Source organism: Porites lutea, chromosome 13, assembly GCF_958299795.1.
Source record: "Porites lutea chromosome 13, jaPorLute2.1, whole genome shotgun sequence".
In the NCBI taxonomy this organism is placed as follows: Eukaryota; Metazoa; Cnidaria; class Anthozoa; order Scleractinia; family Poritidae; genus Porites; species Porites lutea.
The window spans coordinates 3,100,793-3,116,241 of NC_133213.1; the positions used below are offsets into that span (position 1 = coordinate 3,100,793).

The 15,449-nt window shown below is 40.6% G+C and overlaps 2 protein-coding genes across 2 annotated transcripts; both read left to right on the top strand.

Moving 5' to 3' along the window:
• Positions 1-1,542: 1,542 nt before the first annotated feature.
• LOC140923599 (uncharacterized) lies at positions 1,543-8,868 on the top strand. The gene has a single exon (XM_073373672.1). It carries the CDS (start codon positions 1,543-1,545, stop codon positions 8,866-8,868), a length of 7,326 nt encoding a protein of 2,441 aa, XP_073229773.1.
• Positions 8,869-9,291: 423 nt separating this feature from the next.
• Positions 9,292-11,652, top strand: LOC140923600 (uncharacterized). The gene is made up of 2 exons (XM_073373673.1): positions 9,292-9,496; positions 11,135-11,652. Exons 1-2 carry the CDS (start codon positions 9,292-9,294, stop codon positions 11,650-11,652), a joined length of 723 nt encoding a protein of 240 aa, XP_073229774.1.
• The last annotated feature ends 3,797 nt before the right edge of the window (positions 11,653-15,449 follow it).

Genomic DNA, 15,449 nt, shown 5'->3' on the forward strand with positions numbered 1-15,449 from the left:
TCATGATAGTTTGTTCCATTAAATATAAAGAGGATTGTCACATCTATTCTATATAACAACTTCCACTGTCTTAGCTGCAGGTAGCCTGACCTTAACTGCATGCACTGCTTCAGGTAATGTCGATGAAGTCAACCGTTGTTTTACGGATGCAATAAAACAACTGAACCAAACATTATTAACCATGTGTGTTCCAAGAGTGACCAACATCAATTTTCTCCTACCAACATCAGTACACAGTCATTATTAAAGGTTATGAGAATTAAAAATGTTCACAAAAGAGAAATTGCTATGATCATTTAATATCAATTAATCTCAACACATTTTTTTAAGGAAATGTGCAGATTGTCGGTCTGGAAACTCTATGTGTGGATAGTGGGGCTTAAAAGATTGAAAATATGTATTATTATTTAGAATGCTGCAAATAATTGTAATATCTATGAAAATAACAAGTTCACGAAGGAAAAGTGCATCAATAGTACATGACTCCAAAATTTGAAGAGCTCAACATTATTTTTGCAAAAAAAAGCACGACGTCGGGTGTGGGATTTTCGCAATAGAGTATCAGCCATAAAATACGAGACAACTGCTTCTGATGAAGGTCAGTGAGACATTATTATAGTCAATAATTTAGTTACCTTCCTCAAATTAGTTACCTTAGTTACCTTCCTCAAATTAATATGTTTTCCACTAAACATAGGAAATTTCACAGCAATAGAAGACCCCCCCCCCCCCCCCCCACCATAGAAGTGGGTTATGGTGTAGTAAGTTTTTCGCATTCAATGCTCATATTTGGATTGAAAATGAATTAATAATGTGTAAATCAACATAAAGAAGACAGTTAACACTGATCATTCTGTTATAAACTGTTGAAAACTTAGTCTATCCAAGATGTGATTCGCCTTTCAAAACTCGGTTATACTAAACAGGAATTTTCACAGTTGCTACCTCTTCTTTAATCGTATTAGAATGTTACCTGTTAAAAATAAAGCAAGTGTTATTATTTCAGCATTCGTAACCAAAATTGAGCCCTACGTTTTAATTCATGTTCTTTTCTCTTAGTTTCTCTTTCAAATATTCCACAAAACGTACGAGAAGAAAAGCTCACAAAATATTACTGCTAACGGTGTGATATTTTTCCTGTTTTAAAGTAAGCTCTCCGGTTCATGGGCCCGTTTCTCGAAAGTCCCGATAATTGACGGGCCCGGTAAGCTGTTGCCGTTTACATTAAAGATCGAGGTTTCAATAGGTTTACATCTAACTTGATAAAACTATCAGTTAATGAAACAAAATGGAGTAGTTTGCTAGCCAGGACCCGCGCGCTCATCCTTTATATTTCGACTTAAATATTTGTCTTCGGGCCCTAAAAGTTTCCGGGACTTACGAGAAACGGGCCCCAGGTCTGACCCATTGTCCCAGATAGTCAAAGCAATCCTCTTTTTACAGTATCATGCTTTCTCTTATACCCTTGCTGATATATTTTTTTCTGAAAGCTAATTACGTTTTGTTCTTTGTCTAGGTTTTCAAACTAAGCCTCTGTAGAGTATGGAAGTTGGTGTGGTGGCCTTGTTCTATTCAGCTGCTTTCTTCTTCACGAACGCTATCATTTGTGCTAGAGCAACTGTGGGGGGACCTCAAGCCAATATGGATCCCAAAAGAGTGATGGTTCAAAAAGCACTCGACAGAGCGGTGGTTAGACATTTCGTGAGGAAAGGCTATAAAGAATTAAAAACCGCTTCACCAAAGACTATAACAGAAACGGATAGACCCGGAAGAGGAAAACTCGTTAAATTTGAATCAAGTGATCAAATTTCTTTGAAACAAGCGTTTAACTTTATGCGCTATTACCCCGTTCTATACGAGCAAGAAACTGAATACGCCACAGAATTCGAAATACCAATTGGAGAACAAATTGAAAAATTTAAGTTCAAAAATAAAGAAGACGGGACGTTTTCACTAGAAGTTGTACGTGAAGGAGGGAGTGTTGAAATAGATCTGTCTAATCTTCAGGAGACAGTTAAATTTCTTTCTGACACCACATCGAAGCATCCCTTTGTAATTGAAACGATAACAGATGCCTTTTTAAAGGCATTAGATGAGCGATTAAGCAGTCAGCCAGATTTTAAGACAGAATTACAAAATCGTGATCCAAAAGGTACAGTAACCCCGCAGGAGATGGAGAAGGCTTTTCAAGCAGGCAGAGAACTTTTGGCTGCAATTGTCATAAAAAGGCTCACTTTAGAGGAATTAAATCCTCCCGAATGGCTTCAGAAGACAAACGAAGGTATTGGTTTGAAAATGCAGCAGGTTAGAGAAAAGCAAAGCAACGAGATTGCGGATGAAGAAGAAACGAAACTAAAATTTGAGTTCACCCAGAGCATGCTTAAAACTAGTACGGAGGCTGTTGAGGAATGGGAAAATTTGAAGACTCAAAAGGTTATAATCGAAGAAAATGAAATGGGAACGGATAAAAAGGAATATTTAAAGGTGACAATTCACGAAACCGATAAGGTATCCCTTAGAGAAATATTTAAACTACTACAATTTTATCCTGAATTGTACGAAAGCCAGGGAGGAAAACAAACAAGACTCGAAGTCCAAATTGGGGGAAAAACAAGGAGATTCCGTTTGAGAAAAGCACCTTTGGGTGTAAACCAAGTTTTGGTTTATACTGCCAATGATGATTGGCCTGGCACTACGAAAAGAGGCACAAGAGGTAATCTGTGGGCACCTGATTACGATACTATGGTAGACGAAGTTCTTGCTAAATTTCCTGACCACGAGAAGCTAGCCAAAGCTATGCTCAATGCCATCGACAGCAAACTCAACAGTCAACCTGATTTCTCAGCAGATCTGAAAATTCCGGGGGAAAGCACAGATCGACAGTCTGCTGACACTGTTCGAGCTACCGTAGAATTTATGATCATTTCCATGGTTGCAGAGGCGGCTCAACCTACCGATGAGTTTAAAGACACCTTCTTTACAGAGCTAGAAAAAACGATAGAGGAACAAAAGAGATTCCCAGAAAGTAAAGATATTCCTAAACTTGCAGACTTAAAAGGAAAAGCTGGGCGAAGTCCAGCAATGGACGATGTTGTCGAAGGCATGCTCAAAAACGTTGGACCTGGTAGTAAAATAGATAAAGTGTTTAGCGAACAAAATTTCCCAGTAAGAAAGAAAGGTGGAACGCAGGAAGGGCGAAAACTGATACATGCAAAAGGAAGTGAACTAGTTCCTTCACATCTTATTCGCCAACGTTCCGCTGAAGAACACGATTTAAGTCTTCTCGACAACAAAGTCGAAGAAGAGTGCACACGGCGTCGAAGAAAACGCAATGCTTGCTCACTAAAGAATAGAAATTCTGCTACTATTGATGAGAAGTCTATCAAAATTACTGAGGACCGGGTTGAGTTTGACGTTGTAGACCGTCGTGATGCAAACCAACGACAGCATGTTCAGTTGCAAATAAGCCCTGAAGAGTTGGCTACTCCCAAACTTATTAAAGACAACCTATCAAATTCTCGACGAGCTGGTATGAGTGAGACCTACGCCAAGATAAATAGAGGTTTAGCAGTTCATGGTCTGATATTCTCCGTTCTTGCCGCTGGAAGATACTTTGGGGAAGGTGAAAACTTTAGAGGTGCCATGACTGTCGCCCAGTCCGCTCACACACTTGGAGGTATAACTGGTCTCAATGAGATAGCCTCTAAAGTTGGTCAGCGAGTGCTAGGTAGTGCAGCTAAAGGGTTGGCGAAAGGCCTAAACTTAGAGAAAGGATTGGAGAGGTTAACCACTAAGGTGGAAAGGTTCGCAGAGAGGGGAGTTGGACAGTTGCTTGGTGCAGTTCCCGGGGTAGGACTTGCATTTGATATCTACTTTATTGAACAGGACATAGAAGAGTTGGCCAACTTAGATCTTAATAACCCTGAGGACCTCAAACTGTTGCCTCTTCGTGTAATAGATTTAGCACTGGACGTGAGCACGACGGTACTGAACCTGGTAGGAACATTTTGTCCTTTAGCAGAAGTTGTTACTGAGCCTCTTGTGATTGTACTGTCAATAATACGAATGGCTATTGATGATTTCTATATTGATATTATGGCGGAGATAGAGAAGATTAATTGGAAAAGCCCATGGGCCGGATTGGAGTTTCTTGGAGCTCTAGTAAAAGGATTCCTAGATGGAGCCGCAGATTTCTTAACTGGTGGCTTAAGAAGGCAGATGGAGACCTATAGGGAGCAGGAACAAAATGACAAAAAGCTCATTCAGGATTTGAAAAACCCAGATAACTATTACAAGATTGTTGGGGAAAAAGAAGGGGGTGGGGATACAATTGATTTCACACAAGGAACACTTTCCAGCTTTGGCGGCTACATCAACTTCAGGCTTCATGATAATAATCGTGCTACTATAGAAATAGGGGATGTCAGCGGCAGTCATGAAACAATACGCAAGACATTTACAGTTGATCCCAATCTTAAAGATATCGTACTCGGAATAGGGGAGGCCCGGACTTTCGAATACAAGCAAGAAACCGCCAAGCTTTGGTTTGTTATTCCAGTTAAGACATACAATGTCATTTGTGGCGAAAGTCTCCACGGGAAATCCGTTTACGGAACTTACTATGGAAATTCCAAGGACAACACATTTTATGCCGTGCAAAAACCAAAGCCAACAACAAAACCACCTGGGAAAAAGAAAGGAGAAGAGGAATGTAACTTTGGAAGTCTAAATTTGAAGTTTGTCACTGGGAATTACCATTACAATCTGTATGGGCGAGGTGGCAAAGACACCTTTTACCTCGGACCGGAAATGTCCTCTGTCACCGGAGGATCAGGAAGTGACCTGTTCATCATCCAATCAGATGGCGGAAGAACAGTCATCGACAATTTTGCTGAAGATAACATGCGCGATATCATTGTCATCAACGTCAACTTTGATAATATCCGATGTAAACAGAGTGGGGTTGATCTTGACGTCACTTATTCCAAGAGTCATCACATTCGTATAAAGAACTGGTTTATTCCAGGTGATCCGACGTATTACCGTCACGTCTCATTTCGAAGCCAGGACGGAGTCATTTTCGTCCCCAAACAAACAGTAAACAGTGGCCCGATTAACTCTGTTCAGTGCGTGGCGGTAGCTTTGGACCTAGGCGCAGCAAAAGCAGCTCAAACAGTATCACTTCATGATATTAAATACAGTCAAGTAAAACAAGTATCAGGATCAGAATACTCTGATGTTATTGTCGGTAATGACATCAATAATATCCTGGATGGAAGCCTTGGAGCTGACCACTTGTCTGGAGGAAAGGATGAGTATACCTATATCATACGGGCAAATGAAGGCCCCGATGTTATTGACAATAACGCAGATGATTATTTAAACACTACTGATGTTGCAGTATTTGATGTGCCCTTTGAGATGATAGAAGTTAAAACAAAGGGTACCAGCCTCTCTGTATCAGATAGGAACAATGCGGAAACTTCGTGCTTTTCAATAACAAAGTGGACCTTAGGAGAACAGTACAGACATATACTATTTACCTCTAAAGATCATGTTGTCTTCAAAGTGTCTATCAGCGCAGACGGAACTGTATCCAAAGAGCCAATGATGTTGGATTACAAAACGTCCGAAGTCGGAATTTGTGTTGATTTGTCGGATACAACGACGAGTCCCAAGTGCATCAAACCAACTGGTTACATCAACGTTGCCACAGTATCCGATTCCCCACATGATGACCACATAGTAGGAAATGCACAGACTAATTTTTTAAGCTGCACTGGAGGAGAAGATTATCTTGAGGGTGGTGAAGGTACTGACAATTATGTCGTGAAGAAAACATGCCAAAAAGCAACAATCAACAATTTTGACAGTCGCCAAAAAGCAGATTTAGTGTACCTAGAGGAAACGTTCCTGAACTTAGCCGTGCAAAAGGATAGCAAAGATTTGAAGGTTACCTCAAAGCACGTGACACCTACTTTGGTACTTCGCGATTGGTTTAACTCAGCTGACTACCAGCATCTTGGAATACGAACTATTGATGGAATAACACTGAGAATAAACGACAGTACAAGGGTGAAACTTGAGCCATATGAAGTGTCCAAGGATCCCACTGAATGCCAATGCACGCAGGAAAGCTGTGCGAAGGGGGTGATAACATATAATCTTGACGTTGATCCTTGGAAAAGCATGGTCCGTTTTGAATTGAAATCAAGTCACTGTAGTTACAAAATCTATGGTAACCAACTTAACAATTACATTGATCCGGGTTCAGGCAATGGTTATAATTATCAGCACCTGGAAGGAAGGAATGGATCTGATACCTACGTATTAAATCACGGATATGGGGAGTTTAATGAAGTCAACAACTATGCAGATGACGACAAAGTAGATACGCTTCAGCTGGGAATGGAATTTGAAGATATCATTGTTTATTTCCATGGCCCCGATGACGCCATTCTTGCATCAAAGTCGCGACCTAGCTCCCTCAGTGTTCAAATTCTGGACTACTTCCGTGGTGTGAAGTATCAGCATCTTCAGATTATATCTGCAGACAAAGTAATCTTTAATATTAGCAAACAATACCCGTACAAAAAGGTCATCGCCGTCGACCGTAGAATCGTCGATTCACCGCAAAACATCGATCCTCAAAGGAATGCTATAATCGCCGAAGCCGAAGATTTGTTGGGATCGCTTACCTCACCCAACAATCTGACAGGTAGTAATACAACAAGGCAAATTGAAGGTGGTGCTCAGGCTGACGTTCTTAGTGGAGGAGAAACAGGAACAATTTTTGAAGCAAGACAGGGTAACGACACCATTTATGGCGGGGCTGGTAATGATATCATTTTTGGTGGAGATGGCGATGACGTCATCTATGGTGACACTGGGGATGACTACATTTATGCTGGAGACGGATCAGACATTATTGATGGTGGTAATGGTATTGATACACTTGCGTTTAAAGGGGATGGCTTTCTTCGCAAGGGAGTCACCGTTGATCTCTATATTGGCTTTGGAAAAGGAGTTGATGCCGAAGGAGATATCTATAAGAGCGTCGAAAACGTATATGGAACCATCCACAATGATCTTTTGACTGGATCTGATTTCGATAACAAGCTCTATGGATTAGAAGGAGACGATACACTAACTCCTCATGGCGGGGTTGATGAACTTGTTGGCGGAGAAGGAAAAGATTTGTACTTACTCTATAAGGCTTCTGGGTTAAAAATAATCGATAACTACGCTGACGATGAAATTGAAGACACGCTTTCCTTGGTTCATTTGAATTCCACAGACGTGTGTATTTTCTTAATTGGAGACGATTTACATCTTCAAATTGATAAATCTAACCTGGGATCAGCAATATTTGACGACGATCCTTTAGCAGTGATTATCAGAAACTGGTATGTGGATGCAAAATACAGACACCTTACAGTGCTATTCAGTAACACTCTGTGGGAAGATTTTGCTCTATCCGCTATTGCTGAAGAACTGGAGATGCTCGGAAGTAGTACCAGCTTCATCGAAGAAAAAACTGACTTGCGTGTTGTTTCTGGTAACGCCACGGACGTAAGCTTGTCATGGAAGTCAACAGACAACGTTTTGGTATATTCAGAAACTAAGCTTTTTGTGGTACATTTCAAACAGCTGGCACCAGAAACTTTGAAGGAAACTCAGGTTGATCACCAAACATCATTTAGTGTTTCATCTCTTGACCCAGCCTCCCACTACGTCTTCGCTTTGGCATTAACTAAGTGCGACGCGACAGTTGCAGTTTCTCAGACGCTTATAACCTACGGACGCGAAAGGTCATGTCCCTCGGTAAACGTTCCACACTCTGTTGTTAAATACACTCCTTCTACCTCGGCATCAGCCCCTCCTCATGGCACAGTTGCTAGTGTAAAATGTGATGTCGGATATAACATTTATAACACCAACTCTGTAACGAATACAACATGCTTAGATCAAGAATGGATCCCCTCCCTACCGGTTTGTGAGAAAATTAAACAATGCCCTGTCCCTACGAAGCCGACTAATGGATCAGTTTCAACAGATGGACACGAAGAAGGATCAAAAGCTTATTTCGTTTGTCACAAAGGATTCTTGCTGAAGGGAACAAAGGAGCGAACGTGCGTAAATGGTGCTTGGGATGGAGAATTTCCTAATTGTCAACTGCTAAGTTGCCCAAAACCGCCAGCTGTTGAGTATGGATCGTATATTCCCTGTGATTATATCAAGCATTCGAAGACGTATGGAACAATGGATAGTCCCCTTGAAGGCTATTGTGTTAAGCTTGAATGTGCCAACTTATACCTACCAAGTCATGTGTTTCATGGTAAAACGTACCGTCCTCGATGGGAAAGTGACTGGGAGATACCACAAGGCGGACGAGTGTGCAGCGATGGAAAGTGGATTGGTTATGTGGAAGACATCTGCGAACCCACTGCTAGGCTTACCAGTGTGGTGGCTCAGTGGAATAAAAAAAGTGGATTGCTTCAGCTATGGCATAGTGACTATTGGAAAAATGCTTCGTCTACCCCATCACAAGACATTTTACATCTTTCCTGCAAAAGTGCAGGTATAGACAATCCTCAGCAAGTAACGCACAGCTCAACTAGCTCCCAAGTTCGAGTAGACTGCTCCAGGCTACGTTTGACGCAGCCGAAGCCAACCATCTATGAAGGGAAAGTTGAGCAATTAACTGACGATGGTACTTGGGAGGGAATATGTGTCACAGAAATTGGAACGACGGCAAGTCAGTTTGCAAGCACGGAGATATGCGAGTCACTTGGATTTAACTACAAGTCTGCCGTTGTTGGCATCAGCACTGGATGGACAGACCACACACTAGTTTGTTCATCGTAAGTAAATAGTAACTGATTAGTAAACTTTTGCAAGTGCAAGACATAGTAAGACTTTCTTTTCTGAAACGAGTAAGGTATTGATAGAAATTTATTGATTCTAGCGGGTAGTAAGTATTTAGCTATTTCGTCTTCGGATAGCCGTGAATGCCATGTTCTTTTACAGTTCACTAAGAAATAAACACCTAGGCTGCTAAGCCTGCCGAGGTTGATCGATCATCATAATTTATACCATCGATTTGATGGAGTTAATTTTGAATTGCTCACATCTTCCCATTATGTTTAGCACCAGTTGGTTATAAAGAATTAGCTGGGGAATAAGGAACGGTTAAATTTTTTGAATGAATAATAAAATGCATTACTATCCACATGTTGCAGTGAAACGAGCATTTGTGAATTAATAGAAAGCAGACGACAGTGTAACACTATGGTAAGATGCAGGCAGAAGTGTACTAACAGTTTCCCAGTTCCTCATGGTTATACAGAATGTACAGGTAGTTATGAAGATGACACATGCACAGTTCATTGTGACGACGATTACAAACTTCAAGGTGACTCTAAGATTTTTTGCAAAGGAGGTGTGTGGAAAAATCAAGATGCAAAGCCGGCTTCTTCCCAATGTAAAGATATAGGTGTGTGTCAATTAATTTCTCATGAGCATAGTAAATTCATAGATCGGTCTCACATAACGGTGGTTACAATGGTGTACCAAACCAAGGAAACGGCAGCCATGTTGGTGTAACCGAAAAATCAGTCCTGCGGGGGTTGAACCGTTCATATCACGTAGACGTTTTGTTTTGTTGCAAGAAATTTGCATTAACAGCTGGACACGCGTGTGAAAACGAGCTATATCACATTCAGGATATCTTTAAAAAATCCTCTTTTAAGCCTCTACCCTCTCAAATAAGCTCCTTCTCTCTCATAAGCCCCCCTCTGATCTATTCTACACCACCCTTTCCCCTCCTCTCCCCCTTATTTTTCCTTTGCAATCACCAATAACTGATAGACTGTATTAATCAATCAGAGAATCACGACTGTAAAACTTCGTGTGGATTGATCCAGGATGATTTATTCACCAACTGGAAGTTCGAAATTGTGTTATTTTTGGTATCTCGTCTATATGACCTTCAACTTCTTGTAGTTGAGCTTTTCTAGTTTATATTCTAGTTCGTAAGGAAGAACTGATACCATCTTCAAAAGTGTTTGAAATAATGAAGGCCCCGGAGGTCTTAAAAGAGGATTTACGGTGACAATCCGGTTACAAACTTGTTTACAGTCATATGTTACAAACAGAATAGCTTAGGGATACAGATAATATAGTTTTAAAGATGGCGAGTCTAAAAAGGAATTGATGTATCGCCGCATGAATCCTGTTCAAGTGATGGTTCACTTATTAGCAGATTTCATCAGTTTGGTATTGTTGATAGTCGACAGGCCCGGAGATAGTTTAATAAAACCTCATTAACAAATGTCATTTACAAGTGTACATATTTTTAAAGGGTCTGAAAAAATAGGTACACTTGTAAATTACACTTTTAAAAGTTTTATTAAATTGAACCCTGGTGATTAAGTATAACAGAATGGTGTACACCGCCTTTCGCCCGAAACACATTACTTGCGCGTCGTGAACAATGTATTAATCATTTGCATAAAAACAAAAACGCGTGGCCACGAAAGACATAGTTATGTTTGATTTCCCTGGTGGCAGGAAATGCGTACAAGAAATTATAAACGAAATCATCTAATTGAAAATGAGAGACATGAGTAAAAAGCTAAAGCAAGCTTAAGGTAGAGGTACAATTTTTTTATTTATGATGGAAGAAGTTCTATTTTCTATGTTGAAAGCGGAGACCCATAGCCACGAAAATTTGGTTATCTATCCATCCGAGAAATTTTGGTAGTCGTGTGATAGGACGTCTGTCCGTCGTCCGCACCACAGAGCAGCCAATGTGAAATGTCACACTTTTTAGCCAGTGTGGGAGCCTGCAACCTGATATTGCACTTCCATGTTGTGGGCACTTCACAGGTGTCAAAACGGGTATCACATGACCGTATCGCGGGCTCAAGTGTCAAACCATCGAGGTTGCGTGTTATCTAAGTTCTCCACTGACAAGTTACTAAGATCGCAGGCTCAACTCCAAGTGCATTTCTTTGCAATGGTTACAACATTATTGTTTGAAGTTAATTTTAACTTTATTATTAACGAGAACTTCACCTTTAATCTTAGCTAAATCTATCTTATTGTTTACATAAGTCGTTTTTTTTTTCAGAGACTCTCTTCGAAGTTGAACTCGAGCAACTTGTCAAGGATAACAGCAAGAAAAGCCATAAAGAGTTGGCCGTTTTTCTGAGGGATAAAATGGTAGAAAGTTATCCCACTCAATATTGGGTGGTTACCGTGTATGACGATATCACGGGTTATGATAAACACGCTTTTGTTGGTTTTCGTATCGGCTATAAGTTTAGATATTATGGGGTTAATTATGTTGTTACACGATATCCTAAAAATCCTGCTCGCACTCTTGGTGTCCCAATATCAGAGGTGGTAGGCTCAATAAGTCAAAACGATGCTAAAGACGTCCGTGATAGTATTGAGAGTAATTTTGATACACGTGGCTTAACTTTCGCCTCAATACACGTCGTTAAAAGAAAAACAGGGACAAAAGGCTGGTGGCTTGGCAAACATTCGGTTGGACCAGAACTTAGTACGGCACATTCTATTCCTGTGAACAACTATTTCTGGAAAGAGTTTCCGGATGTTATTGTCATAGTCGTTGCTCCTCGTTAGGCCAGAAACTTCGCTTACTAGTCCATTGCCATAACCGCAAATTAGCTAGATTCCCGATTCCTGATTCAAAGTGGGTGGAAGCTGTCATCATCATCATCATCATCATCATCATCATCATCATCACCATCATCACCATCACTTTTGTTTATACACAGTTAAACATCAAGCTAAGATGCAGATGTAGCTAAATACATATTTACTTTGAAATCCTAAACTTTTACAAGCTATTATTCTTATCGGCTATAAGTTTAGATATTATGGGGTCAATTATGTTGTGACACGATATCCTAAAAATCCTGCTCGTAACTTTGGTGAGCCAATATCAGAGGTGGTAGGCTCAATAAGTGACCTAGAAAAAGATACTAAATTTATCCGTGATAGTACAGCAAAAAGCCACGAATAAAAAACCTACAATTTAAGAACCTGTTGGGCTATAATTTTCATTTTAATCCCCCTTTTCACAAGATTCTATTTAGCGTAAAACTTTCATATTAAATTCTGCAAGCTGAACACTGCAATGCTAAGTCGCCCACAGGAACAGCTAGGATCCCTATTTTCACAATGGTACTACCTGAAACAGGGTCGCAAATTCATAACTCTTTTGGTCTGGAACAGGTCCAATACAGAGTCTCAAAGACTCACCGGTACGCCCCCATTGTAACTTTGAGGGAGTACCCCTCAGGGATTAGTTGTGATTCTATGATGTTACGATGATATGAAGCTTGTTGCACGTGGTACTATTTGTCCATAAGCATAAAAGTGGAATTAAAAATTTTGGCTTAATTTCGTCTTAAATGGAAAGGATAATTAAAGCATTCAGTGAACACAATGAAACACTGATGATAAATAAACGAATAGTTAAATAAATAAATAAATAAATAAATAAATAAAATACATAATTAAATACATAAATAAAGCGTCAAATGAACTGATTGAATAAACCGACAAGTAAAATAACTAATAAATGCATAGACCATAATTAATCTTTATCTTGCGTTTTTCTTCAAGCTAAATTTGCGAACTAGTCAGTATGAGTTAGTAGGGTTTCTCTTACTCCGTTTGTCTTGTGCCTCAATTAATTTTTCTCTTTTTTTTCCTCAACCTCGCTCACGTCTTCTTTCGCATAAAGCCTTCCCCAAGGCCCCCCCCCCCCCCCCAAGGGTTACTATTTCTCCTCTCTCCAGTCTCTCTCAGTGATAAAATCAAAGATCAGTTCTTGCCCAAAATTACTGCATACAGAACTCAAACTTTTATTTGTAAACTGCAAATGGAAATTCAATCAGAGAAAAAAAGTGACCTTTTCTGTTCTTGAATCTGCTGCGGAGCAAAGTGAAATGTTTAACAATGCAAAAACGAAGTTTGTGTCGGCGCGTTTTCCGTAAATTACACAGTGCTTTATTTTATGCGGTTTGTCTTGAATTTCACTTTAACAACCCTGAAACCAAAAGCTCGCGATTTGAATTCAACGGCGATTTCAAAACGGTGAGGCTAAAAGGCGGAATGAGTTTGAGGAATGGCATGTTGCATGGCTTGCGGAATGTCATAATTATGCGGAATTTAATTTATGGAAAATGGCGCAAAGAAAAAACATTCTACAGGAAAGCATGCGCGCGTCTCTGCCGCCCGTTTTTTGACGCCCATTTGAGCGAGCAATCGATTTGCAGGTCCATTTATTACTGCTGTTAAAGCAAGGCTAAAACACAGCTGATACACATATATATACTTGATAAATCATCCATAACTGGTTTCCAAAATAAACTGAAACGGTTCTTTACTCACGTCTCTTTTCCAGTGAAGCGCAGTAAAAGTATGAAAACGTGTCAAGTTTAAACAGTCTTCTATTGAGTTTTTACTCTCCTCATTTCATAGAAAAACGTCGTAACGGCGGACTAGGTAAAATAGAAAGGAAGAGAGAGGACCCTGGGATCGAGGCTGTTAGGAAATGGCAGATTCAGTAGTCCCAAATGAAATAAAGAAATAAGCCTCCTAAATACGTGCAGACGTACTGTGTTGCAAATCTGTATGGGTTTTTAGGCGTATATAACCTGCACTACTCGGCTAAACTTAAATCAAGGGTCACTCTTTATGGTAACGTTAGAGGGTAAAAAGCGTTCGCTGAACGTGAAGTCGGACTAGCAACAATTCTCGGGATTTTTAATACGGTGAAGGAATCAGATCATATTCGAGACTAAATGAACGCCTCGAGTCAAACGTTAATCCGTAATCCACAAATCGAGTGAAGCGGCGAACTGCTCTCTGCCTCCTTTCCGCGTCTCTTCGCACCTCCCTTGTTTGTTTGAACTACCCAAGTCATTAATATGTATTTTTTTTTAATAGTTACTGTGATCCCGAACCGGCTTTACTAACTTAATATAGGTAAAGGCAAAGGAGAAAAAATGCTAAAAGTGGAAGGAAAAGAAAAAGAAAAAAGCACACAAACTCGATTGCCAGGATTCGAGCTCGCGCTTCTCGGCCAGCTGTTGGCTTCGCGTGCCTGAAACTTCACCACGCAGCCAAGAAAACAAGATACAAGATACCTACGATCTCTGAATATTACGTTACGAACAATCACGCGACCCACCGTCTGAAAAAGAAACACTTCTCACACGGTTTCAAATGCAAATAAAGGTAAAAAAAGTGACGTTAATCGTGCAAATATCTTTTGTAGAAAAAAATTAAAGCAGAAGACAGTGCGACCTTCCAAAACAGCCTCCTCAATGGCCGACTTTCGTGATGTTTTCGTGATCTTTAACACATCGCTTTCTACCGGTGAAGTCCCCATTCTGTGGAAATGTTCTAACATCATAGCCATTGCGAAGGTAAAACAACCTCTATGTGAGAGCGAAACCCGACCTATCTCTTTAACCCCTATTTTGTCTAAGGTCTTGGAAGATTTTACGGTCTCTTGGATGATCGAGGATGTTGGCGAGCATATTGATAGTCGCCAATTTGGTAGTCTTACAGGATCCTCCACCACTTACTGCCTACTCGATCTCATCCACAACTGGCTCTCTGAGCTTGATAATCCTGGTTGTTATTTGAGAGCCTGCTTCCTTGACTTTAGCAAGGCGTTTGACAGGATCGACCATAACATCGTTATTAGGAAGCTAATTGACTTGGGGGGCGTCGCTCTATCAAACCATGGATCTGCAGTTTCCTAACAGATCGGTGGCAATGTGTTAAACTAGGGCAGACCCTCTCCAATTGGCTCCCAGTACGTGCCGGTGTCCCTCAAGGGACCAAACTAGGTCCTATACTCTTCGTAATAATGATTAACGATGTGAAATTGGCCTCCCGGCGTTGCTCATACTGGAAGTATGTAGATGACATCACTATATCAAAATTTGCAGCGGCACGCAGGGTGTCAATTTTTTAATCTGAACTTGACAACATCAGCACTTGGGCTGCTACAAACAATACGGTTCTTAACCCCAAAAAGTGCAAGGAGGTGACTTTGCGTTTTCGTAGAGTCGTGGACCATCTCCCATCAGCCTTGGCAATAGACACTAAGGCCCTTGAGTTAGTCGATGCTCATAAAGTATTGGGCGTTACAATCCGAAGTAATCTCAAATGGGATTTGCACATTAATGAAGTTGTGGCTAAGGCGTCAAAGAGGCTGCATATTCTACGTGTCCTCAAATGCGGCGGAGTACCACCTGCCGACGTACTTAAGGTTCATTTTTTGCGCTCATTAGGTCTGTCCTTGAATACTGTTGTCCTGTGTGGCATAATGCCCTTCCCGTCATACTATCAGATAGCATCGAGGGAGTGCAGAAACGGGCGCTGCGCATCATCTT